At 37.1% G+C, this 26,735-nt stretch overlaps 4 protein-coding genes and 4 long non-coding RNA genes across 12 annotated transcripts in view; 3 read left to right on the top strand and 5 right to left on the bottom strand.

The window, feature by feature from the left end:
- Positions 1-5,621, top strand: part of LOC113469607 — a 47,197-nt gene extending 41,576 nt beyond the window's left edge. For all 4 annotated transcript variants that reach the window (XM_026827452.1, XM_026827453.1, XM_026827451.1 and 1 more), the window contains exon 4: positions 5,486-5,621. In XM_026827452.1, the coding sequence (XP_026683253.1) occupies positions 5,486-5,596 (111 nt within the window). In that variant the 3' untranslated portion in view covers positions 5,597-5,621. The remainder of the gene's footprint in view (positions 1-5,485) is intronic.
- Positions 5,622-7,351: 1,730 nt separating this feature from the next.
- On the bottom strand, positions 7,352-8,770 carry LOC113469612. The gene is made up of 2 exons (XR_003392972.1): positions 8,211-8,770; positions 7,352-7,777 (listed from the first exon to the last, which is right to left on the bottom strand). It is a non-coding gene; the product is annotated as an uncharacterized LOC113469612 (long non-coding RNA).
- Positions 8,632-9,642, top strand: LOC113469614. 2 transcript variants are annotated; one of them, XR_003392976.1, is made up of 3 exons: positions 8,632-8,700; positions 8,795-9,121; positions 9,488-9,642. It is a non-coding gene; the product is annotated as an uncharacterized LOC113469614 (long non-coding RNA). The 2 variants fall into 2 exon arrangements; XR_003392975.1 differs by lacking the exon at positions 9,488-9,642 and adding an exon at positions 9,365-9,381.
- Positions 8,777-9,371, bottom strand: LOC113469613. The gene is made up of 2 exons (XR_003392973.1): positions 9,132-9,371; positions 8,777-8,900 (listed from the first exon to the last, which is right to left on the bottom strand). It is a non-coding gene; the product is annotated as an uncharacterized LOC113469613 (long non-coding RNA).
- Positions 9,398-10,235, bottom strand: LOC103514495 (transmembrane protein 179-like). Its single transcript, XM_026827455.1, has 2 exons — positions 10,100-10,235; positions 9,398-9,666 (listed from the first exon to the last, which is right to left on the bottom strand). Exons 1-2 carry the CDS (start codon positions 10,175-10,177, stop codon positions 9,448-9,450), a joined length of 297 nt encoding a protein of 98 aa, XP_026683256.1. The 5' UTR covers positions 10,178-10,235; the 3' UTR covers positions 9,398-9,447.
- A 3,115-nt stretch (positions 10,236-13,350) lies between these two features.
- On the bottom strand, positions 13,351-14,336 carry LOC113469615. The gene is made up of 2 exons (XR_003392977.1): positions 13,859-14,336; positions 13,351-13,619 (listed from the first exon to the last, which is right to left on the bottom strand). It is a non-coding gene; the product is annotated as an uncharacterized LOC113469615 (long non-coding RNA).
- A 641-nt stretch (positions 14,337-14,977) lies between these two features.
- Positions 14,978-21,468, bottom strand: LOC103514498 (ribonuclease 3-like). The gene is made up of 6 exons (XM_026827449.1): positions 20,512-21,468; positions 18,454-20,343; positions 17,826-18,325; positions 16,995-17,365; positions 16,086-16,737; positions 14,978-15,460 (listed from the first exon to the last, which is right to left on the bottom strand). Exons 1-6 carry the CDS (start codon positions 21,405-21,407, stop codon positions 15,072-15,074), a joined length of 4,698 nt encoding a protein of 1,565 aa, XP_026683250.1. The 5' UTR covers positions 21,408-21,468; the 3' UTR covers positions 14,978-15,071.
- Positions 21,469-22,849: 1,381 nt separating this feature from the next.
- The window catches only part of LOC113469604 (nucleolin-like), a gene marked incomplete at its 3' end in the record, with an annotated part of 4,104 nt that continues 218 nt past the window's right edge, over positions 22,850-26,735 (top strand). The window contains exons 1-5 of the mRNA XM_026827450.1: positions 22,850-22,867; positions 24,962-25,175; positions 25,451-25,493; positions 25,878-25,933; positions 26,115-26,361. Coding sequence (XP_026683251.1) covers positions 22,850-22,867; positions 24,962-25,175; positions 25,451-25,493; positions 25,878-25,933; positions 26,115-26,361 — 578 coding nt within the window. The remainder of the gene's footprint in view (positions 22,868-24,961; positions 25,176-25,450; positions 25,494-25,877; positions 25,934-26,114; positions 26,362-26,735) is intronic.

Raw genomic sequence — 26,735 nt, forward strand, 5'->3', positions numbered from 1 at the left:
ATCTCAAGTCTTCACACAAGCTCAGATTTTTTTTTTTTTTTTAGATATCTGATCAAATGCTCTCTTTTTTTAGTTGAATGTTGGGTAAACCCCCCTTCACGAAAAGTAAAACCCACTGAGGCTGTAAAGAACTGCTAGTAGCAGTTATCAGTAATAAGCCGGGACGTTAAACTCCTTAAAAATAAATGAATCAGACCTTCTTAAACAAATGACCTGGAAAAAAAAGAAATACCTAAATAAAAAGTTTGTCTTATGTCAGACGGTCTGATGGAATATCTGAACGTATCTGGCTTCCTTAATCCACAGACCGTTGCACCTGCTTTCCCGGTATTTCCGAAAATCATTGTGCAAAGATACTTTCGAAGTTATTTTCCAAATTTACTCTCAAAGCAAAGTTGTTTTCTAAAGATACTCTCTCGACGTTGTTTTCATAAACTCGAACTTTCTCGTAGACATTTTCCAAGTTTCTCTCTCGGAAAGCTGAGGATCTATTTTCTCTTCCGCGAAGTAATAGAAGTCCTTGAAAGTTCGAGAGAAGGAGTCACTCGATGTTCAAGGTCGAGTTTCAAATTAGACGAAATAGTGTTTTCTTGGTGACAGGGTACGACAGAAATCTTGATCCATTGGTTACTGATGCATTCGTGATATTGCCCATGCCTACTGGCTAATGCGAAGTGAATAGTTGATCCCATGTGATTTTTCACGCCGAATCGAATGGTGAAACTTTTAGAACTGTCCGACTTACAGTTGTCTGTTTCAGTATTGTGATAGATGACGTGGATGCTTCCAAAGTGGTTGAAGACGATCTACACCGGCTGCTCACCGACACAAGTCTAGATGTGAGGTACAACAAGGAAGAATGTGATGCCAAAATCAGAAGAATGCGGGTAAGAACACAGGATGGCTTCAACCAGTCTAGTTGGCTTTTTTACATACAATTCACTAACAAATAGAGTTTAGATCGCAATCTATGTAGGTCTATCGTCTGTTTTGTGAGCGGTGGTCGGTAGGGTTTGAATTCCATCGCGGGCGAATTTTATCCTGAACAGATATGGTTCGTTCTCGGAACGGGTGGCTTTCTAATATCTTGTCCTCCTTCTCTCTTAGATTTTGTGTCGCTAAGACCTTCATTATTACAGATCCTCCTGTTAAATCTCCAAAGAGGATGCCTTTTCGAATTACAAGATATTTCGGGTTACGGGTTAACGTCTGAGACTGATGGTAGTTTTGGAATTTCATGACCCTAATCACAGCCGATATTGTTCCATTTTGATCAGGAGGTCTGGATGAAATTACTCGACATTTGGAGAGCAAAGTAAAGACTAGGCACCCACTCATGGCAACCCACTACTTTTCCTTGGAAGTTTTTTTCTATTTTTGCAAATAAATAAAAAATCAAAAAAACTTTTAGGGCAACAATTTTGTTATTATTAAAAAAGTTTCCCTTCCTTGACCCAAATATGAGGTGCACCGAGTCTCAAACTTCTCAAGAAAGGAAGGGTTTTTTTTTATTTATTGAGTTCTGGATGTACAATTCACAGTGACCACCTTCACCGCAAAATAATGGGACTTCATTTGAGTTTGTGAGGAAATGCAAGTTGGGATTTATGGTCGGAGTTTGGAGAATTTGAACCAAAAAGAAATAAAGAACAAAAAGTTTACAGATGAAAATATTTCATCCGTTCTGACTGAAAATGGTCCCCGTGACAAATGAGGTTCCTTTGGATTCAAATGATCAACTTCTACATTCGGTAGTTTTTGGGTTCTTTGGTTGTTGATGTTATCATTTGACCCTTTTTTACATTCTTTACTCTCAAAATTAAGGTGTGTCCACACGCGTCGATCGATGTGAATTGATGTCGATCGATGTGAATTGACGTCGATCGATGGCCGGGGTCCCGTGACAAATGAGAAATGAGGTTCCTTTAGATTCAAATGATCAACTTCTACATTCGGTGGTTTTGGAATTTGGGTTCTTTGGTTGTTGATGTTATCATTTGACCGTTTTTTACATTCTTTACTCTCAAAATTAAGATGTGTCCACACGCGTCGATCGATGTGAATTGACGTCGATCGATGGCCGGTCGACTAAGTTTGGACACACCTTTACATACTTTCTCTTATTAGTTACCTATTGCATAAGTAGTATTTAAGTGCCTACATACATGAGGGTAAAGACGAGAGGGAAAAAATAATAATACCGGCGATGGTTGAGGGAAAAAAAACCTAGGTAGTTGGAAAGGGGAAAAACGGGAATCCCTTAGATATTAGGCACATATACGTAGGTAGGTCAAGGGAAGCAGGTAAATATTAATACTGAAATATATTGAATGTGACCCACTTTCCACAGAGGTTACCTACGCATTGCCTTTTCATATTTGAGCCTAATTAGGGTAAAGACGAGAGGGAAAAAATATTAATACCGGCGATGGTCGGGGGAAAAAGAAAACCTAGGTAGTTCGAAAGGGGAAAAATGGGAATTCCTCAGGTAGGCACATATACGTAGGTAGGTCAAGGGAAGTAGGTAAATATTAATACTGAAATAGGTATATTGAATGTGACCCACTTTCCACAGAGGTTGCCTACGCATTGCCTTTTCATATTTAAGCCTAATCCTAATCCTTGGGGAGATGTAGGATTTGAATTTGAACCTCTTAACCTTATCCCACATATTTTAAGATCGCCCACTAGTATACCCGGTTCTGAATTCTTAGATTTGGGCCTGAATCCACGGTAGATAGCGTTGGACTAATTAGAAATATGTGTTAGTTAAATACTAAAAATATGCCCTATAGTTTAAGAAGCATCCATTTCCTGTTATCTTTATAGCATTTTTTGGTGTATCATTGTTAGTTATACGTTAATAATATGAAAAATATACGTAAATACGTGAATTTTGTATTCAGCTGATAGGTTTTCTGTTGTTTCTTCAATGTCACTATTATAGGTACCTACATTTTGCGATTTTGCTCTATCGTTCCACGTTTTTCAGGTAGAAAAGACTTCTGGAAAAAAGCTTTGCATAATGAGCACATTATGCAAATTGTATGCCTTTGCAGTACCTACCTACAAAGGCATTAGACTGGTGAGAGGCAGAAATTAATCAAAAAATAAAATGATCATACTCGTATGTACATTATGTGAAAGAGTGAAACCGACATCTCCACTAATTTTTGTTTATACCACATTGCATATACAGAATGTTACACGGCGTTTATATAGGTACCTACTTTTCTGTTTTTTCTTGAATGTCACTATTATACCTACCTACATTTTGCTCTATCGTTCCACGTTTTTCAGGTAGAAAAGACTTGTGAAAAAAGGCTTTGGATATGATTACATTATGAAAATTGTATGCCTTTGCAGTACCTACCTACAAAGGCATTAGACTGGTGAGCGGCAGAAATTAATCAAAAATCATACTCGTAGGTATGTACCTATGCGTACATTATGTGAAAGAGTGAAACCGACATCTCCACTAATTTTTGTTTATACCACATTGCATATACAGAATGTTACACGGCGTTCATAAAATTGAGCTATGAGTAGCTATAGCCTACATATACGTCTATAGCTAGTTGAAGTAGCAACGTTCAAAAATACACGAGTTCGCAACAAATTACTAAAGTTAATCAACGTTTGGTGTGGTTGGTATCTGGACGGGGACTGTTTGAGATAACTTGCTGCTGGGACGGGTTCTCGTGAATTGTGAAACCGACATCTCCACTAAATCTTTTGTTTATAGCACAATTGCATATACAAAATGTTGCAAGGCGTTCATACGATTGAAAAGCTATAAGAAAAAAGTGTGGCAACCGCTTTCGCATTACTTCAAGGTTCATGGCCAGCCTAGTTAGCATGGAGGGTAGCGTGTCTACCTTTTAAGCGCTAGGTCGCGGGTTTGATTAACGCCCGGCGCAGATTTTATCCTAAACAGATAAGATGCGTTCTCGGAACGGCTGGCTTTCTCCTATCCTGTCTTCCTTCTCTCTTCACTTTCGGGACGATAAGACCTTAACAGTTACAGTTCCCTCTGTGAAAAAAGTAATTCATGACACAAAAAAAGGAAAGCAAAAAGTAGCTTTGACTCTCGTTGAGTTCAATGGAAAATCTCGTTTAGCCATAGAGCTTCCTGCTGGAAAGTTGTTTAAGAACGGCTGATTTAATGCATACGAAAACCCCTATGGATTTTTCAGAACCTTGTGCATTTCATAACGAAATAATTTCTACGTCGTGCTTTAGGATGAGCGTATACACTCTGTGTCCCACTGTCCCAGGGGAATCTAATTGATTACAGTGATAAGGAAATAAGAACCTTGTACATTTCATAACGAAATAATTTCTACGTCGTGCTTTAGGATGACCGTATACACTCTGTGTCCCACTGTCCCAGGGGAATCTAATTGATTACAGTGATAAGGAAATGAAACGGAGTTTCCTCGTATACAGCCTACAGAGTGATTCTAAACTTTCCCATCGACTTTTGTACTAGGTTTTAATCTTTCTCCTTGTTCAGTGTACTAATCGCATCGTCAAATTAATTCTTTGAAATTGATAACATTTGTGTCGGACTAGTATACTGTGTCAATTGGCAACTCAATAGTTGAGCAGTTCGTCTAATCTCTAATAAAAGATTGATATATAGGTATATCTTCTACATAATATTATGTTCAAACTTGAGGACAGGGGAGTTCACAGGGGGGTTTAGGTATTTGTGTCTGATATACTGTGTCAATAGATCAGTTGCGCTTACTTGGGTCATGTTTCAAAGTCATAGAGCAGAAAAAATGAGGACCAACGGAATTTTTCTTTTTCTTCTAAAAATCCCCCATTTAAATTAAACTTCTCATTAGGGTAGCTAGCTACCTAATAAGAAAACCTTAGATGCCTGCACTACAAGCAAGTCAAGTCAAAACAGTTATTTTTAAACTTGAATAACAAAAAAAAACCTATGAACTTCGGACCTTAGGTAATAGGAACTCCATTCAAAGCTACCTAACAATACTAACAATGACGTAAAAAGCCTTTCAGACATTTCTTACGCCAATTAGGCTTCGGAAATTTTTGGAAGACCTCCAAGTACAAAATAAACAAAATGCCCTTACGAGATTAAAGTCAAAAGTTGAAAAGTTCAATAAATACAGGGTAGAACGACAGACGGGGGATCAATCAGTTCCCTCTATCAAACCTACTAAAAAGAGAAAAAAATACTGACAAATTCTCACGATAATAGAAAACTGGTTTAGTAAGTAGTATAATTCAGAAAAACGCCCCCCTTCGCGACTGCCTTGTAATCGCTAGGTCGCGGTTCAATTCACGAGGCGAATTTTATCCTAAACAGATAAGGTTAGTTCTCGGAACGGCTGGCTTTCTCCTATCCTATCCTTAGCAGTCATATTAGTTCCCTCTATCAAACCTCTCGAAAAAAAAACTTGATCTCACTTCGTTAGTTCATTATTTTCTTCGTTTTCTTTTATTTTTCCAGACTGAAGCTGAGAAGAGGAAGTCCGAATTCGCCAGACTGCTCGAAGAGCATGCCCAGGTTATTCGACGTCTGAAGCAAATCGAACAAGATAGCGTCATTATGAAAGCTTGAAAGAGACTGACCAGGAAAGCTAGACTTTGGTTAACATAGGTGCTGCGGTTGGCGGTATTTTGACCGCTTTTTGACGGGTTTCGACCCCTTTTTGGCGGTTTTCAGCTATATCGACTAAACGGTTAGAGATATTGTAAATGTTACAACAGAACACCCAAATAAGCACCATTCAATAATCAAACTCTACTATCGCGTATCTTTACGTAAATGATTGAGAAATAAAACCTGTTAACTCTAGAGTTACATAAAATATTATTTGTATACCGTATTTACTTATCTATTATTTATTTTCATTTACTATCTATTTATTTATTTTTTCTTTATTTTAATTAGGTAATTTGTATTAAAGCGATAAAGTATTATGAAAATTTTATTTAAAATTAGTGTCAAAGGATTGCGAGAATTCATGCGAATTTTTACTATCGACGGAGATTTGCGGGGATTCAGACAGACACTTTTTAGTCTTAGCTGATATGGTATCTGCCTAATAGGTAGGTAGGTAGGTACCTCTATTAAAATATGTTTTAATAATTATATAATTTAGTATCTGAGTTTTTCCGATGTTTTTGTCGATTATAAAAATACCTAGATATTAATTATCCTTTTGCTATTATTTACTTATTATTTTATTAATTATTTTTGCATTTAAATTTTGTTTATGTTTTAAATGGTTTCATAGTTTCTATTAGTTGATTTAAGGTTTAGCAGTAAGGTTAACTTTTAAGTTTTTGATGTTGTTTATTTTAATATTAGAACAATAATAATAATAATAATAATAAGATCCCACTATATACATCGAAACCGAATTTGAAAAGGCACCTCCTCTAAAAATTAACAAAACATTCAGTCATCGAAGCATGTAGAAATAAATCCATCACTTTCATGCCCTAATTTGCAGAAAATATGTATGTACCTAGATAAGTACATAGGTATTTACTTTTTCAACGGTTTTAATCAAAAGAAAACTAGGTATTTTTTAGTTATTTTTTGTCAAATTTTGGAGGATGGTTCAAATGTTTGAGATTCCATGTGTAAAAAATGAATAGCTAATCCCTAAAAGGAATTTAGCTAAAAACACAAAATGGAACTAATACAGACAGTTTTTGTACGTGGAACGTTCGTTAACTCGAGAGTGTTGTAGACTAGATTATTTTACTCTTTAGAGAGCTCTAGATAAGTAGACTCTAGCTGTCGATGAATAAAAGCCCTATCATAAGGGGGCTTTGAAAGTAGCTAGCTAGCAGACTTTTACTTTTGGACAATAATATTTTACACCTGTAAGTATCGAACTATAGGAGGGATAAATAAGAGTTTAGACTCCCAAAACAGAATCGGCATTAATGTGCATGGAGTCAGATTATAATGTGTTGAAAGACCCTACCTTACTTTACCTGTATGGCTTTTGGAAACCAAGTTGGTTTTTGGCCTCGTCAACGGTGCGCCTAACCTAAACGAATATCCTTATTCTTTATGTCTCCTGTTATTAACCCTTTGAAAAATAAATTGAATAGGAGTCTAAATTCTTAGGCTTAGGCCTGAATCCACGGTAGATAACTCTGGATTGGACTAATTTTATTAGAAACATTTTTTATTGTTCGTTAAATACTAAAAATCTGGTGTGAACATCACACGACTTTCCTTATCCTATTGAATGATGCTTATTTGAGTGTTCTTTTACCCTAACTTTTAAAATACATTATTTTATTAGTCTACATGGAATATAAAATTTCTTTATTTTTATACAACAAAAAATAGTCCGTACATTATAAATAAAATCTTAAAGAGTAGATAGAGGTACTATAAAATAAATTAAATAACAAACAAAATATATTCAGACCGTAAAATGTACGTAGTTCAAGAAGAAAAAAGGTCAACGTCCGCGTAAAACACTCAGTTGAGCCTTTGAAAAAACTACTCAAGCTATGTGCAAAAGTAACCAAAAATACGGTCAAAACTTTGAGAAAACACGACAGAGTTGTAACTCGTAACTCTACGCTAGTTTATTCTTCAAACAAGATGAAACTATTTTTTAGGACCATTTAATGAACAGTCAATGACACATAGTATTACTCGTATGAATGGCGGACGTATACTAAACAATAAATGGAGCGTATACAGAGTTGTCAAAACGTATGGACGCACCCTGATAAGTTGATAACTATTTACACACTGTACTTTCACCTCTTTGAAAAAACTACTCAAGCTATTGGCAAAAGTAACCAAAAATACGGTCAAAACTTTGAGAAAACACGACAGAGTTGCAACTCGTAACTCTACGCTAGTTTATTCTTCAAACAAGATGAAACTATTTTTTAGGACCATTTAATGAACAGTCAATGACACATAGTATATTTGAAAAAACGACTCAAAAGTAACCAAAAATACAGTCAAAACTTTGAGGAAACACGACAGAGTTGTAACTCTACGCTAGTTTATTCTTCAAACAAGCTGAAACTATTTTTTTAGGACCATTTAATGAACAGTCAATGACACATAGTATTACTCGTATGAATGGCGGACGTATACTGAACAATAAATGGAGCGTATACAGAGTTGTCAAAACGTATGGACGCACCCTGATAAGTTGATAACTATTTACACACTGTACTTTCACCTCGAATAGATGAAATCTTGTGTTGCCAAAGTTTTTCACCAAAAAAGGTCATTAAATTTGTTCAAAATCTCCAAACGAATAAAAATTGTGGGTGCTCACTATAAGGTTTGAAAACATGCAAAAGTTCATGGTTTAAATAGTGTGGAAGTTTTAAATTTAAATACCTAGTGTGGAAGTCGACTTTTAATAATCCTAATAATTATAATAAAATATAAAGAGGAAGAATAATTGAATATAAATCTAATAAATACTGTGGTTCAATATGGCGATGTGAAAATTAAATAAAAGTACCTCTGTTTGAAAATACGTACCTCAATGGCAAAGAGTTCAACAAAATCGGTGAAGTCGGTGAACTGTTGGGCGCAGGTTCCATACCAGCCATGGCATAAGAAATTATTGGAACCGGACCAAATTTTCAAAAGCTGGATTTTCTGTAGCTCTTATATTAACATTCCATCTTCTTCTTTGTCCTACTCTTCTACTTGGGTAGGTAGGTATACTCTCTCCTTCCAACTTACAGCCCTATTTGTCTCTTGGTCATTTCAATTTTTCTCCAGGAAATTTCATCCTACTTGGGTGGGTAGGTAGGTATACTCTCTCCTTCCAACTTACAGCCCAATTTGTCTCTTGGTCATTTCAATTTTTCTCCAGGAAATTTCACTCTCTTGGCATTTGCTCTGATGTTGCCACCTTCATACATCTAAAAATCGTCTTTTGAAATCCCCATTTTTGATCTATTGGTTCTCATAAATTTCAACCAACTTGGGATTTTTTTCTCTAGAATATCATCCTTGGCAAATGTCTTCGCCTTCTATCTGATAGGCGCTAGAGATTGATTCTTTGTCTCAATTACTTTCCGTAGAAGTAAGTCTTAATTGATCCTTGGGTTTTGGGCACTCGTACCCTCTGAGGTATTGCCACCTTCATACATCCAAAAATAGTCTTTTGAAATCCCCATTTTTGATCTATTGGTTCTCATAAATTTCAACCAACTTGGGATTTTTTTCTCTAGAATACCATCCTTGGCAAATGTCTTTGCCTTTTCATTTGCCTTCTATCTGATAGGCACTAGAGATTGATCCATTGTCTCAATTACTTTCCGTAGAAGTAAGTCTTAATTGATCCTTGGGTTTTGGGCACTCGTACCCTCTGAGGTTCCCCCTACAAACTGCGCCTTCTATCTGATAGGCACTAGAGATTGATTCTTTGTCTCAATTACTTTCCGTAGAAGTAAGTCTTAATTGATCCTTGGGTTTTGGGCACTCGTACCCTCTGAGGTTCCCCCTACAAACTGGGGATTGACGTTGTCCTGTGATTTGAGGGTTTCGGAAATGAGATTCTGACGTTCCCTGTACATGGAAACACGCATGTTCTGTATTTGATGATAGCGGCAGAGTTTGAGTAGTGCGCACACGCCAAGTCCCACCCAGCAGGAAAATGAAGCCCATGCTCCAAACTGAAAAAAAAAAAATAATAATAATAATAAATAATAAGAAGAAAAAAAAGTTTCATTTTCAGGTAAGCAGTACTTATATAGAGTAGGTATCTAGATGCCATTATGACCACTTAAGCTGTGCCATAATTTTAGCATAAACAAAAATTTACTAAGGTTTCAACTATGTATGAGTATGTACCTATTAACTCTTAGGTAAAATATTAATATTCATGGGAAGAAGAAGAAGAAGAAGAAAAAAAGTTTCATTTTCAGGTAAGCAAGTACTTATATAGAGTAGGTATCTAGATGCCATTATGACCACTTGAGCTGTGCCATGATTTTAGCATAAACAAAAATTTACTAAGGTTTCAACTATGTATGAGTATGTACCTATTAACTCTTAGGTAAAATATTAATATTCATGGTTTTTTTTTATCTAGATTCTAGAACTTACCTGGGCTGCTCCAAGCTCTATGTAAAACCATTTTGTGTTGATACCATCTTTCTTATCAATGGAATTACCCGCTGCCATTTCACACCTGTAATAGAAAGTAAAAATAGAATAGAATTAGGGACTAGTTGCTAGTTGGGGCAGAATTAGAGTGGTTTTTTAATCCAAATTTAAAAAGTAATCCTATTCCTACAAAAGCAAAATGATTACATGTCTTTTATATTTCAGACCTTTACAGGAACAACTAAGTAGGTAAGTAGTCCTCTAACTAAGTAGGTATTATTCATACAGAAAAAGCCCACTCAGAGGCTTATTTGTAGGGGCAAACAACCCTAAAGGATGGGCGCTTCAACGAATCTACGAAGTACCTAGGTATTGTTAGTCTAAAACAGCAAGAAGCAAATGTCCCAGTATTCGAGTATCGTGCAAAAGAACAAAAGTGCCAGCAAATCCCATGACGTCATCATACTAATTTCACTTAACTCCCTATGCATTCATTACCTATCTATAATTTATTTTGTGACGTTCGTTGATAATTTCATTTCATACAGGAAAATAAGCCAAAAATACGTATAAGACAAAAAAGATGTAGGTAGTAGCTAGCTGTCTACCCACATATCTTGCAGGTAAAAAAATGACCTTTGAAAAGAAACGAAAAGTTCATACGACTATTTCAAATTTTCAATTTGCTTCGGAAATGAAACATTGTTTTCTTTGTGTCGAATAGGTATTCAAACCTAATCACTACAGACCTTTGCAGAGGCGACCTATGCATTACCTATCTATAATTTATTTTGTGGCGTTCGTTGATAATTTAATTTCATACAGGAAAAATAAGCCAAAAATACGTATAAGACAAAAAAGATGTAGGTAGTAGCTAGCTGTCTACCCACATATCTTGCAGGTAAAAAAATGACCTTTGAAAAGAAACGAAAAGTTCATACGACTATTTCAAATTTTCAATTTACTTCGGAAATGAAACATGGTTTTCTTTGTGTCAAATAGGACGTATTCAAACCTAATCACTACAGACCTTTGCAGAGGCGAAATTTGAAGGTAATATTCTTTGGTGAACCACCTTTTTTTCTACTTCTGGGCCTATTTTCTTGGAAAAACATACTTTGGGATATTTCAGTTTCTTAATCAAATATTCAAAAATATTTCTCACTTTTTCACGGTTGTCACAACTTAAGTTACGGCATGTGCTGTATGGATATGCCGTAACTAAAATTAAGGACAACTCTGGAAATGTGAGCAGCCTTTTCTTTTTACTGTTACTCTGTACGAGTATTCCATTATAATTTTATTTTTGAAAGTCTTTATCTAGGGTCTTTGCACCTCATATTTCACATAATAAATTACTTCTCTTGGCAGTATAAGTATTGAGCATCAATGGTATTCACCTCTGATAAAGCGAACCTTTTTATTGATTACTCCACTCAAGCTTTCTAATAATTAGAACCAAGGAGGAGGGGGGCGCTAATATTTCCGATATATTCCACATGCCAATATTCACGTTACTTGCCGTTATCAGTTGAAATAAAACTGTGTTGCTTCAATAAAAGAACTGTGGCTCGGAATCCAAGCTGTTAAAACACTACATGCAGTGTTTTAGAAGAAGTTTGAAACTAAAACCTGGAACCCAGTAGGTGTGGGGAAAAACACTTTTCCTCTCTTATCAATCATGAGGGTTTTCTCGGGGGAGTTTACAAAATGGATGTGAGTTTCAGATTGTTCAGATTCTGATGAGTATCTGGAGATAAATAAAATGTAAAATAACACGTAATGATACATGGAGTGTTTTAGAAGAAGTTTGAAACTAAAACCTGGAACCCAGTAGGTGTGAGGAAAAACACTTTTCCTCTCTTATCAATCATGAGGGGAGTTTACAAATGGATGTGAGTTTCAGATTTTCAGATCATTCAGATTCTGATGAGTATCTGGAGATAAATAAAATGTAAAATAACACGTAATCTGAACACTTGGGTACCTACTGATGAGGTAAAAGTTCAAAGTTTTCCCAGAAAAATTAATTAAAAAAAGATTGAAAAATTTTAGTGATGTGTCTCATGAAACTGTTTCGAAACGCGGTTTCGAAACCGAGAATACGGATCCGGTTTCATGAAACCGCTGAGTTAAAGTTTCGGAACCAACTTGAATTATGACACCCTATGAAATCTCAGACTCACAACTCTAGTACGCGCAAGCGCACTACAAACTATGTCGATACCTACTGAACACTACATGGAGTGTTTTAGAAGAAGTTTGAAACTAAAACCTGGAACTCAGTAGGTATGAGGAAAAACACTTTTCCTCTCTTATCAATCATGAGGGTTTTCTCGGGGGAGTTTACAAATGGATGTGAGTTTCAGATTGTTCAGATTCTGATGAGTATCTGGAGATAAATAAAATGTAAAATAACACGTAATCTGAACACTTGGGTACCTACTGATGAGAGGTAAAAGTTCAAAGTTTTCCCAGAAAAATTAATTTAAAAAAGATTAAATTTGAAAATGAAAATTTTCTTTTATCAAATCAAATCAACAAAAATCAAAACAAAAGCGGAAAACACAAAACACCTGATAAGCCGGTTTTAAGTAATCAACATTAGCGGTAACCGCGGTCAACACTTTTGTTTGGCCCGCGGTTTCCTTTTGTGTTCTTGTAAACGCGGCTTAAGGCCTCCTGTCCTTTGAAGCCGAAATTATTTATTAGGCCTCCTGTTCATTGGATCCGAAATTGATATTTAACAGTTTTCGCTCTTATATAATCCTTGTTCCTTGTTGGCCAATCGTAAGTATTTTGTAATAAATACAATTTATTTTTTTTTTATTATTATTTTTTTAGTCATAGACGCTTTAAGTACAGGTCACTTGCGCACATTTATTATAGATACACCATTTTCGGACATTTCCCATTATAATGAGGAAATCGTAAGACCTCTTGTCTCGTCCTTGTTCTGGATTTGATTCCGACAAGCTACCTCTGACTGGGAGTATAGGTAATTTGAAATTACCTAGTCGCTTTAACTACAGGTCATTTGCGCACATTTATTATAGATACACCATTTTCGGACATTTCCCATTTTGAGGAAATTGTAAGACCTCTTGTCTCGTCCTTGTTCTGGATTTGATTCCGACAAGCTACCTCTGACTGGGAGTATAGGTAATTTGAAATTACCTAGTTTCCAGAAGAGGAAGAAAATCGCCCAATAAAAAACATAAATTAATAAATAAAAGGAACAAAAGGGAAGCTACACTCTGAAATGAAACTTTCGAATTTTATTTTGTAGGTACATCTATAACAACATGTCCATATTTTATTACCTAAGGTTGACCTTATAAAGAGCTTACATCTACACTTGCATGCATTTTACATTTCCTATGCCATTTCAAAATTCAATCCTTACCCCAACATCAAATACCTAGGTAGATATCTAGATAAACAAATCGGCCTGGTACATTATTTCAAATTCAGATACATGGTTAAATGATGGATGAAACTATGTAGGCATAATGGGTACCTATACTTGGAGAAGAAATGACTATGATAACAAAAAACAACAATAGGTACAATACCTACGTATCTAAAACTGGTAGGAAAAGTATGGTATCTTGGTATCTATCACACTAAAAAGCTGAGAACAATATGCAAAATATTATGGTTATCTAGATAAACAAATAGGCCTGGTACATTATTTCAAATTCAGATACATGGTTAATGATGGATGAAACTATGTAGGCATAATGGGTACCTATACACCTATACTTGGAGAAGAAATGACTATGATAACAAAAAACAACAATACAATATCTACGTATCTAAAACTGGTAGGAAAAGTATGGTATCTTGGTATCTATCACACTAAAAAGCTGAGAACAATATGCAAAATATTATGGTTGTTTGTTGAAGGAAGAATGTGGAACTATGTAGGTATGTAGAGTAGGTACTTATATTATTAACAAACAAGATAATTAATTTGTAACTAAAATAACTAAAGACTAATTTATTCAATAAAAAAGAAGCCAGTGCATATGCTGCATCGTCCAGATATTTTAGGAATTAAGACAATATACATTAATTAATTATTGAATAATGGATATCATAACTTCAAACAATAAATTATGATATTTCAACCCAGAAAAATATTTATCAAGTAAGTGTCATTTTCAAAAATTGAATAAAAAAAGAACACACATGGGATGATAATATTTGCAATAACATAGTGCCAGGATAAGGAAGAGATTTATTAGAGTAGGTACTTATATTATTAACAAACAAGATAATTTTTAACTAAAATAACTAAAGACTAATTTATTCAATAAAAAAGAAGCCAGTGCATGTGCTGCATCATCCAGATATTTTAGGAATTAAGACAATATACATTAATTAATTATTGAATAATGAATATCATAACTTCAAACAATAAATTATGATATTTCAACCCAGAAAAATAATTATCAAGTGTCATTTTCAAAAATTGAATAAAAAAAGAACACACATGGGATGATAATATTTGCAATAACATAGTGCCAGGATAAGGAATTGCTGAGAACAATATGCAAAATATTATGGTTGTTTGTTGAAGGAAGAATGTGGAACTATGTAGGTATGAAGGTGTGTAGAGTAGGTACTTGTATATTGTTAACAAACAAGATAATTTTTAACTAAAATAACTAAAGACTAATTTATTAAAAAAAAAAAGAAGCCAGTGCATATGCTGCATCATCCAGATATTTTAGGAATTAAGACAATATAGGTACATTAATTAATTATTGAATAATGAATATCATAACTTCAAACAATAAATTATGATATTTCAACCCAGAAAAATATTTATCAAGTGTCATTTTCAAAAATTGAATAAAAAAAGAACACACATGGGATGATAATATTTGCAATAACATAGTGCCAGGATAAGGAAGAGATAAGGATAAGGGATTTATTATCTTGGGTAAGTATGGTATTTAGGTATTTAACTTTCTGTAACAATGCCCTCATGCTTCTGCAACTCGATACTCTTGGCAATCACTCGCTTCTGATGATCAAGTTGAGGACAAATAGATGGACACTTCTGTAGCGCCACCTTGGCAGCATTCATCTCAGCTTGTTGAATACTATTGCCTGTCGCTTTGGCAAGTCTTTCGTTCTTGAAGTAGACAGCCACAGTGTAGGAGCGACTGTTTGTAGGTCCCACATGTTCAATAACCTTGTAGATAGGAATGTCGGGTTCACCACCATCCAAAGTTCTCAGGGTCAAACAACATTTACACCATTTTCGAACATTTCCCATTATACTGAGGAAATCGTAAGACCTCTCGTCTCGTCCTTGTTCTGAATTTGATTCCGAGAAGCTACCTTTGACTGGGAGTATAGGTGCCTAATTTGAAATCACCTAGTTCCCAGATGAAGAAAATCGCCCAATAAAAAACATAAATTATTAATAAATAAAAGGAACAAAAGAGAAGCTACACTCTGAAATGAAACTTTCAAATTTTATTTCGTACATCTATAACAACATATCCATATTTTATTACCTAAGGTTGACCTTATAAAGAGCTTACAATTCCAATACATCTACACTTGCATGCATTTTACATTTCCTATGCCATTTCAAAATTCAATCCTTACCCCAACATCAAATACCTAGGTAGATATCTAGATAAACAAATCGGCCTGGTACATTATTTCAAATTCAGATACATGGTTAAATGATGGATGAAACTAAGTAGGCATAATGGGTACCTATACTTGGAGAAGAAATGACTATGATAACAAAAAACAACAATAGGTACAATACCTACGTATCTAAAACTGGTAGGAAAAGTATGGTATCTTGGTATCTATCACACTAAAAAGCTGAGAACAATATGCAAAATATTATGGTTGTTTGTTGAAGGAAGAATGTGGAACTATGTAGGTATTTATTAGAGTAGGTACTTATATTATTAACAAACAAGATAATTTGCATAGATATTGTGACGGATACCAGAACGACGTGACTTGCTACTACACCGGCATAGAGGTCCATCATTCATTTCTCCTTTGTCATTAAACCACAGCTCAGGATGAAGTCTGTCAGGATGATTTTGTTTTAACTGTAACTCCATCATCCAGTTGTCTTCTTCTGCATCTTCTTCCCCACTTGAACTATCACTTGAGGATTCAGAACCACTTGATACAGTTGGGTTGGATGCGCAGTGGGAACACTTTCGTTTGATCTTTTTTCTATTTGCTGTATAATCAAATTGTGGTTTAGACTCTTTCACAGAAACAAAGTTCTGAATGACGGATTCAAACTCATCACAAATTGTACGTGTTTTCTGAGTACATTCGTAAGAGTCATCTTCTGTGCGTTTTGTATAGTACAAATCAGCAGGGGCCGAGCGTGTCCAGATTTTCTTTTCCTCCTCAATGATCTGATCTGCCTCCATAGCTGCTAACGTGTTGAATTTTTCAGTCATCTCCCGCTCACTGCTGCAGTTATTCATCCGCCACTTGTCTAGATTACTTAATGCTTCCCCTGATCTTTTAGGAGACAAGATTCTGGATCTGGATCTACTTCTTCTTGCACAAGCTTGTCTGGGAACTTCTGATCTAGATTTGGACTCCGACCTGCTTTTACTTCGACTACGTCTTCTCTTTAAATTAGGCTCAGTTCTAGTTGGGGAAGATTTAGAGTTTTCACTTCGGTGGGAATATCCATTATTTTTAGACCTGGAAGAAGATCTGTTTCGCGTTTGGTTAGACTCGTCATCACGATGCATCGACCTACTGCGGGGACGCTTTGATGACATTTTTGACTGACTTTGAGACTGCCTTGATCTTGATCTGCTACGAGATCGTTTAGATCTGATATGGGAATTTTTCAATGGACTTGAAGAACATCTTGACTTACTTCTTGATCGTTTTGCTCTACTGCTAGAATATCTTGTTCTGCTATTAGACCGTCTGGATCTACTAGTAGATCTTCTTCCTCTCGTAGAACTATGTCTAGATCTGTTACTAGAACGATTAGAGCGACTTCTAGAATCTTTAGAATGATTATTTGATTGTTTAGAACGGCTACGAGATCGTCTAGATCTGCTACGGGACCGTTTAGACCGTTTAGATCTGCTACGGGAATCATTAGAATCAGTATCACACTTTGTTCTACTACTAGTGCTGGGCGATCTACTACGGGAATGATTAAATCTTTGACTGTTTGAATGATAATTGCGGGACTGTCTATCTTGTGATGTGGGTCCATTTGATGTACGGCTTTCATTCCTTGAAATTTTATTACTTTCAACACCATTACAAAAAGGTTTGCTCAAATGTTCAGAATTAAATGAAGCTGAGTTTCCAAAACAACAACTATTGGGTATTTCAGATTTTATTGTTTGTGATGAATAATCTGGTTGCCTGGGAGGTGGAACTGCAAATAATGCAGGTGGAGGGACATTAAAGGAGATAGGGAAATTGCTTGAAGATGTACCAGCAACAATATGTGGAGCAGCATTTGATTGAGATAACTCTTTTGGAGGATTTCTATCTAAATAGTTTTGCTGAGTTGTTTCTAAACGGTTTCTTTGTTGAACTCTTGGATCTAATCTACTAGTCATATTGTGATGAGGTACTGTTCTATCATTTCCATTAATTTGTATTTTAGAATCAAGACAAGGAATATTTGGGAGAAAGTTAGGAGGAGGACAATTCAGTGGTGGAAGCATTACAGGAGGATCATAACCTGTTTCCAAACGATTTGGAGGTTGTTGAGATAGACCTAGAGGTGGTTGAACAATGTTAAAGAATGGTGATGCCATAGGGGGTTGCTGCCAGGAGTGGTTGAAGTTCTGAGAGAATGCATTAGATAAGTTAGCAACATGATCATGTGAGGGACCAGCAGATGAGCTAGGATAGTTTTGATAATATCTCAATGCTTGAGATGGTGGTATTTGAGGTCTGACTGAATTCGATCCAAAATGGACAGCGTCTGGATAAATATCGTTGATTTCACTTTCTCTGTCGAGTTGGTCAACTCTCATTGCACATGGCTTGGATCCTGGTTTGACAATAATCATTCCTTTCACACCATCGGCAAAGTCTTGCCATTCATACGTGGAGAGATCGTCTTTAGATTTAGCTAACTTTTCAGATATGACAGGTACGAAACTACTGGTGAAAAATTCAAGAACTCTGTACATAGGGAGAAGTTCTTTTCCATTGTCTTTCAATTCCCGGACAAACCTGGGCATGATGTGGAATTGAGGGCTAACTTTTCAGATATGACAGGTACGAAACTACTGGTAAAAAATTCGAGAACTCTGTACATAGGGAGAAGTTCTTTTCCATTGTCTTTCAATTCCCGCACAAACCTGGGCATGATGTGGAATTGAGGACAGCCGTCTTTATTATTTGCAGATTTCAGATCCAAATCAACTAATTCTAATATCTCATGAAACAAATAGTTAAAGAAAAGTTCTGTATCTTTAACAGTAAATCCGTTCGGTACTTTTTCCTCGATGTAAACAATGGTATACTGAATATTAAAACGAATTACTTTACATGTTGGCAACTTCTCAAGTGGATGATGAGAAAATAATGAGAAACCTTCAAAAATGAATTCTTGATTATCATGTTCGATTACTGTTGGTTTGTTAATAAGAAAGTTAGTAGGTGGAGACACAGTGACCCTGTAATGGTAGAGTTTATCAGCATTATTAGTGTCCGGGTTACAAAACGCTTGCTCATCTTCTCCTGCATAGATATTGTGACGGATACCAGAACGACGTGACTTGCTACTACACCGGCATAGAGGTCCATCATTCATTTCTCCTTTGTCATTAAACCACAGCTCAGGATGAAGTCTGTCAGGATGATTTTGTTTTAACTGTAACTCCATCATCCAGTTGTCTTCTTCTGCATCTTCTTCCCCACTTGAACTATCACTTGAGGATTCAGAACCACTTGATACAGTTGGGTTGGATGCGCAGTGGGAACACTTTCGTTTGATCTTTTTTCTATTTGCTGTATAATCAAATTGTGGTTTAGACTCTTTCACAGAAACAAAGTTCTGAATGACGGATTCAAACTCATCACAAATTGTACGTGTTTTCTGAGTACATTCGTAAGAGTCATCTTCTGTGCGTTTTGTATAGTACAAATCAGCAGGGGCCGAGCGTGTCCAGATTTTCTTTTCCTCCTCAATGATCTGATCTGCCTCCATAGCTGCTAACGTGTTGAATTTTTCAGTCATCTCCCGCTCACTGCTGCAGTTATTCATCCGCCACTTGTCTAGATTACTTAATGCTTCCCCTGATCTTTTAGGAGACAAGATTCTGGATCTGGATCTACTTCTTCTTGCACAAGCTTGTCTGGGAACTTCTGATCTAGATTTGGACTCCGACCTGCTTTTACTTCGACTACGTCTTCTCTTTAAATTAGGCTCAGTTCTAGTTGGGGAAGATTTAGAGTTTTCACTTCGGTGGGAATATCCATTATTTTTAGACCTGGAAGAAGATCTGTTTCGCGTTTGGTTAGACTCGTCATCACGATGCATCGACCTACTGCGGGGACGCTTTGATGACATTTTTGACTGACTTTGAGACTGCCTTGATCTTGATCTGCTACGAGATCGTTTAGATCTGATATGGGAATTTTTCAATGGACTTGAAGAACATCTTGACTTACTTCTTGATCGTTTTGCTCTACTGCTAGAATATCTTGTTCTGCTATTAGACCGTCTGGATCTACTAGTAGATCTTCTTCCTCTCGTAGAACTATGTCTAGATCTGTTACTAGAACGATTAGAGCGACTTCTAGAATCTTTAGAATGATTATTTGATTGTTTAGAACGGCTACGAGATCGTCTAGATCTGCTACGGGACCGTTTAGACCGTTTAGATCTGCTACGGGAATCATTAGAATCAGTATCACACTTTGTTCTACTACTAGTGCTGGGCGATCTACTACGGGAATGATTAAATCTTTGACTGTTTGAATGATAATTGCGGGACTGTCTATCTTGTGATGTGGGTCCATTTGATGTACGGCTTTCATTCCTTGAAATTTTATTACTTTCAACACCATTACAAAAAGGTTTGCTCAAATGTTCAGAATTAAATGAAGCTGAGTTTCCAAAACAACAACTATTGGGTATTTCAGATTTTATTGTTTGTGATGAATAATCAGGTTGCCTGGGAGGTGGAACTGCAAATAATGCAGGTGGAGGGACATTAAAGGAGATAGGGAAATTGCTTGAAGATGTACCAGCAACAAGTTCAGAATTAAATGAAGCTGAGTTTCCAAAACAACAACTATTGGGTATTTCAGATTTTATTGTTTGTGATGAATAATCTGGTTGCCTGGGAGGTGGAACTGCAAATAATGCAGGTGGAGGGACATTAAAGGAGATAGGGAAATTGCTTGAAGATGTACCAGCAACAATATGTGGAGCAGCATTTGATTGAGATAACTCTTTTGGAGGATTTCTATCTAAATAGTTTTGCTGAGTTGTTTCTAAACGGTTTCTTTGTTGAACTCTTGGATCTAATCTACTAGTCATATTGTGATGAGGTACTGTTCTATCATTTCCATTAATTTGTATTTTAGAATCAAGACAAGGAATATTTGGGAGAAAGTTAGGAGGAGGACAATTCAGTGGTGGAAGCATTACAGGAGGATCATAACCTGTTTCCAAACGATTTGGAGGTTGTTGAGATAGACCTAGAGGTGGTTGAACAATGTTAAAGAATGGTGGTGCCATAGGGGGTTGCTGCCAGGAGTGGTTAAAGTTCTGAGAGAATGCATTAGATAAGTTAGCAACAGGATCATGTGAGGGACCAGCAGATGAGCTAGGATAGTTTTGATAATATCTCAATGCTTGAGATGGTGGTATTTGAGGTCTGACTGAATTCTGTGAAAATGAACCTTGATAAAATGAAACATTTGTTGCATTAGATTGAAAAAAACCTGAACTATTACCCATAACATTTTGCAGTGGAATATTATATTGGTTTGTCCGGCCAGTGGATGTTTGAGGTGTAATTGGGTTGGACTGATTTGACACATTGGTGCTGGGCAGATTGTCCACCTGAGTTGTCCCCGTTTTGCAGTCAAAAGACTTAGAAACTAAAATCTTGTGATTGCAAGACTGAGAAAAACCAGGAGGTGGTTGTTTGACATCAACTGTATTGAACTGAAGAGCTGAACTGCTTGGCTCATTAGGTGCCATTTGTTGAATATTTGGTTTAACATCCTCACTCATTGGCGAAGAGAAGGAGCAGCTGCCCCTGGATGAATTACTGCTACTCATGTGATGCCAGCTCATTCCATAGCATTAATCACAAGTACTGCATACAAATGGACCTAAAAGAATATTAGATGTTACATAACTACTTTTAATTTTTTCAACCCACAAGCAAGTAGGAATACCTTAATTTTTCTACAGTTCCCTCTGTCAAACCTCATAAATAAAAAAAGCAAATTGATCACTCAAAACTTACATGACACAAGGAAATGTGAGAACTCCGCACACCTATCACACATGATGGTGGTTGTCTTCACAGCTAAATAGTTATCCCGGTCTCCCCATGGGGATTCCTAAGTGTACTTTTACAGTGAAGAGATCCTGTGTGTATTTTCAGAAGAGTTCAATGCTCTGAACCAAGATGCAGCAAACATTTTTTCTCCAGACTGCATTCGTGTTTAAGTTCACTCTTTGCAGTCTTTGCACTCGTGGTGTCTAAAAAAATACAGGAGAAACAACCTGCATTAAAAAACACAGAGGGAGTTCCAATTTTAATAAATTAATAAAAGTAAAAAGTTCAACTTCAAAAGGAAAATCAAAATCCACTTTTCCAAAAGTTCAAGTTGCATTTGCATCCATTTGTTTTTTTCTTTTTTAATGCCGAAGTTCTAGATTTGACCGCTAGGAGAGCCACTGTTCAAGGGCGGAGTTAACGTTAGGAACCCCTGAAAAACTCAAAGGAGCTAACTTCTCAATGGTAAAAGCAGTGTTGCCGCAGAGAGCATAAAAAACCACAAGCAAACGTGTCGGATCGTGTCAGAATAAATAATAAAAAAAATAATAATACATACCTAAAAAGTCGGAGATCGTAGGTACATTCAGAAATAGCAGAAATAGCTTTCGGTGAAATTACAAGAAAGTTAGGTAATACATATTCCACAAAAAATTGTTAAATTTAATTTTATTTTTTGCTGCCTCGCGTGTATAAAATCCGTCCCGAAGAGCGAGCATAACTTTTGTTATCTAAAGTGAGTGAATAGTGAAAGCAAACGGCAACACTGAAATAGATTGAAGATTATATTTTAATTTTACAAGGGCTTGAATTTATGAATTTTTCAAAAGTGTATTTGTTAAAAATTTCACCTTAATTTTTAATTAATAATTAATTACTCAAGTGTGTTTTTAAAGTCACGAATACAATAATTATTGTTAATTGAAGTACCTGGAACATCAACCACTTCAGCACTGGAAAGGTGTTTCAGTGAGTACTTCATACCCTCACAAACTAGAGTCATCGGGGTGTGATCTACCAGTAGTTTCGTACCTGTCATATCTGAAAAGTTAGCTAAATCTAAAGACGAACTCTCCACGTATGAATGGCAAGACTTTGCCGATGGTGTGAAAGGAATGATCATTGTCAAACCAGGATCCAAGCCATGTGCAATGAGAGTTGACCAACTCGACAGAGAAAGTGAAACCAACGATATTTATCCAGACGCTGCTAGCAGTGAAAAACCTCTTTCATGAGTCATACCAACCTGGTAAGTTACCAACACACTTGGTGGGTAAAACCTAGTCACATGGTGCAATTTTTATTGCTATTGGATTTCAAGATAAATCACTATATACATAAACTCGCACTTCGTGCTCGGGAGGAGGGCTTCGCCCCCCTCCACCCCCCGGGGGCTTCGCGTGTTCGCTACGCGGAGTTGCGTATACGGTCGCGCTGCGCGCTCCCGGGGTTGTGCATGGGGTTGCGCTTCACGCTCCTTTGTTTATGGTCACACTGTGCACTCCCAGGGGCCTCGCGGGGTTGTGCATGGGGTTGCGCTTTGCACTCCCTTGTTTACGGTCGCACTGCGCGCTCCCGGGACTTCACAGGGTTGTGCATAGGGTTGCGCTTCACGCTCCCTTGGTTATGGTCACGCTGCGCGCTCCTGGGGCTTTGCAGGGTGTGCATGAGGTCGCGCTTCACGCTCCCTTGGCTTCGCCTCTGAAAACTAATATCGTCCCTGAGTCTTGTCTCGAAGAAATGAAAACTGAAAACTAAAAGCGAGAGTAAAATATTATGGGAGCTTCGCGGGGTTGTGCTTGGGGTCGCGCTTCGCGCTCCCTTGCTTACGGTCGCGCTGCGCGCTCCCGGGGGCTTCGCGGGTGGGCATGAGGTCGCGCGTTGCGCTCCCTTGGCTTCGCCCCTGAAAACTAATATCGTCCCTGAGTCTTGTCTCGAAGAAATTAAAACTCAAAACTAAAAGCGAGAGTAAAATATTAAACGTAGGAAAAGTTTTGCTGGCCTCAAAGTGTGTTCCCCGTGTATTTCTTATGGGGAACTAAAAAACGTCAATATCTCGGGAACGGTTTGGAATTTCGGGAGTTTCCGATTTTTCCCAGTACCTACAAAAAATAACTCCAATGGTGAAAACCGCATCTTCCTAGCTCATCTAGAAGTGGGTTAGAATTTGTATACGTGAGTGAGTGAGTGAATGAGTGAGTGAGTGAGTGAGTGAGTGAGTGAGTGAGTGAATGAGTCAGTTACACAAGGGGCTGTATACAGGGTGTCCCGCGAACGACTAGGACTAAAAAACGTCAATATCTTGGGAACGGTTTGGAATTTCGGGAGTTTCTGATTTTTCCCAGTATATACAAAAAATAAGGAATCCAATGGTGAAAACCGCATCTTCCTAGCTCATCTACCTAGAAATGGGTTAGAATTTGTATATGTGAGTCAGTTACACAAGGGGCTGTATTTATTTAGGATATGTAGTTATGTGTTGTACACACTGTACAGAAATCAGGGATAACCCCAGGCTTTAATTCCCAAGAACCCCTAATTTAGTGACAGGGACTTTACCCTTCATTCAGCAACAAACTAATGTCACAAAAGATCTAACCGGGGCACGGTTGGTCCAGTGGTAATGCGCTTGCTTGCCATGCAGAAGGTCCCGGGTTCGAATCCCACCATCGACAAAAAGTATCTTCCCTCTTATAGACAGATTTTTGTAATGTCTCACGGACGCGCCTAAAATTTCAAAGTTCGTTTCTTAAGTGCTAATCAATTAAAATATGTGACTTGTTTTTACTTCGCGCCTTTTAAAACTTCGCTAGGAACACTCCTTAAGCAAGTATCTTCCCTCTTATAAAAGGATTTTTGTAATGTCCCATTGACGCGCCTTATGCACAACTACCCAAACATTATCCCATCAGGATAAAATCTGCCCTGGGTGGGAATTGAACCCACAGCCTAGCACTTACAAGGCAGACGCACTACCAACTAAGCTAACTAGGCTGGCTCAATTTGCTTTGTGGATAGTAGACCTGTCTAACATTATTTTGGGCTCAAACATTTTGACTCTACAGGGTGGTTCGTGATTTGCGAACCACGCTTATATCTCAGAAACGGCTAGGAATTAAGGAATGAAATAAACGGCATCATGTAGAAATCCCTTACACACGCAATATTTGAATCATTCCCAGGGAGAATGGCCTATGTTATGTTTGCTACTAACTAACATGGGCTCTTCTTCCTGGGAACGATCGATTCGTGTCCTAATTTTACGTCATCTGTCATCATTTAAGCCATTTTTTTTTTATTTTTTTTTACCTACTTGAAAAAATATTCTTTCTTTCTCCCACAGAGTCTCCTTCTCACTTCGAACATTCTCAAGTTCATCTGGGCCTCGTCAGCCAGCTACTCTCTCGCCCAGGGCGGAAGCAGGAGGGGCAGATATCCACCCAGTTCTACGAGTAACTCGGATGAAGAGGGATCGGATGAGGGAGGTGGGGGACCTACCCCGTGCAAGAGAGCGCGACACGGCACTGGTGGGGGTAAACTGAAGGATTCTTCTAATGGTGAGTGTGGAAGGGGTTAAGAAAAATAAAGAGGGGAATTGTAACTTTTTTCATGGGAATGGGATTTGATAAAATTCTATACCTTGGCTAGGATTGAACCCACGGACCGCGCCCTCCTGACCACCCCGCCAAGGCATAAAACTGCTAGTATAAAACTACCTACATCTTTTGAGGTTAAATTTCGTGAAGAAAATTGGGGAAAAAATAGTTGACCCAAAACCATTTAACATACCAACTTGTCTAATAAAGTTCATTTTTGTTTTATTTGTTTACAGACAGTATCAAAGTGGAAGAGATAAAGGACACGGAAAAGAAAAGGTTTGTATTTGAATTCGTGAACTTTTTTATTTTCTGTTTGTATCATACAATGTCGTACAATTAGAAATCTCATCAAGTGATTATGTTGGGATCGAGGGTATCAGTGGCGTAGCGTGGTCTGAATTCAAGTGTAGGGCACTAATTTCCATCACCATGCATAACTCATGCATTGGCATAGACAGGTATAAGTAGGTACTAGGTAACTACCTTCCCAGTTCCACACTCGCCTTAGTATGCCTGATAAAAAGGGTATTTGAGTGAAATTTTGAGTGTATGGCCGCCATACACGCCCTACATGGACGCTACGCCACTGGAGGGTATACTTTTATCACACTTTTTTTAAGTTTTTTTCTTCGTCTTCATGAGTAATGTTTCTTTTTTCAGATCGAATGCAGATCAACCGAGAGGGCAGAAAAGTAAGCGAGCTAGAATTTTACATGGTGAGTTTTTTTTTAGCGTTTTATTTCGTAGCAATATTCTTGTAAATTTCCTGAGGTTTCATATCCTTGTAATCTTGAACGTTGATTTTGGTCTAGCACTTGGATTTTTTTTTTACAAGATTTAATTTTTTATTCGACCATTATATGTAATTTCATTTTAAACGTGCTCGCTTGTTTCCAGGTAAACTGAAGAAGAAGCTTCGTGCAGTCGGAGAACCAGAAGGCCAAGTTCAGCGCGGTAAAAGACCTGTTCCACACCAGCCCCGGTTCTCTATTAGCAACGAGGTGGAAGATAATGACGATGATAACGAAAGTGATGAAGATGATGATGAGGATGATGAAGATGAAGATGGTAAGTTGAATGACTTTAGATCTAGAGTTTGTGGTTCGAATCCAGGCAGGAGACGGAGACTAAACGTATTCGGAAGGTATGGGTTTTGTACACTGCTTCCAAAAGAAAGTCTAGTGTGTTTTCCTTTCGGTAAATTGACCCATGGGGAGTTACCAGCAAGAGTTATCGAAGGCATGATTGAAGGCAAAAACACAAGAGGAAGACCACCACTGGACTACATCAAACAAATAATGGAGGATATGAACGTCACAACCTACTACGATCTCAAGAGGAAGGCAGAAGACAGGGAAACATGGCGTACTGCAGCAAACCAGCCTAATGGCTGTTAACCAATGATGATGATTTATTTTTATTTAGGTATCGTACCTACTTGTTCCCTTTTTATTATTATTATTATTTACAAATTTTCGTTTATAAATTGTGTATGATGTTTATCCCTCATCCAGATTT

This window comes from Diaphorina citri, unplaced genomic scaffold (genome assembly GCF_000475195.1).
Source record: "Diaphorina citri unplaced genomic scaffold, Diaci psyllid genome assembly version 1.1 scaffold1156, whole genome shotgun sequence".
Classification (NCBI taxonomy): Eukaryota; Metazoa; Arthropoda; class Insecta; order Hemiptera; family Psyllidae; genus Diaphorina; species Diaphorina citri.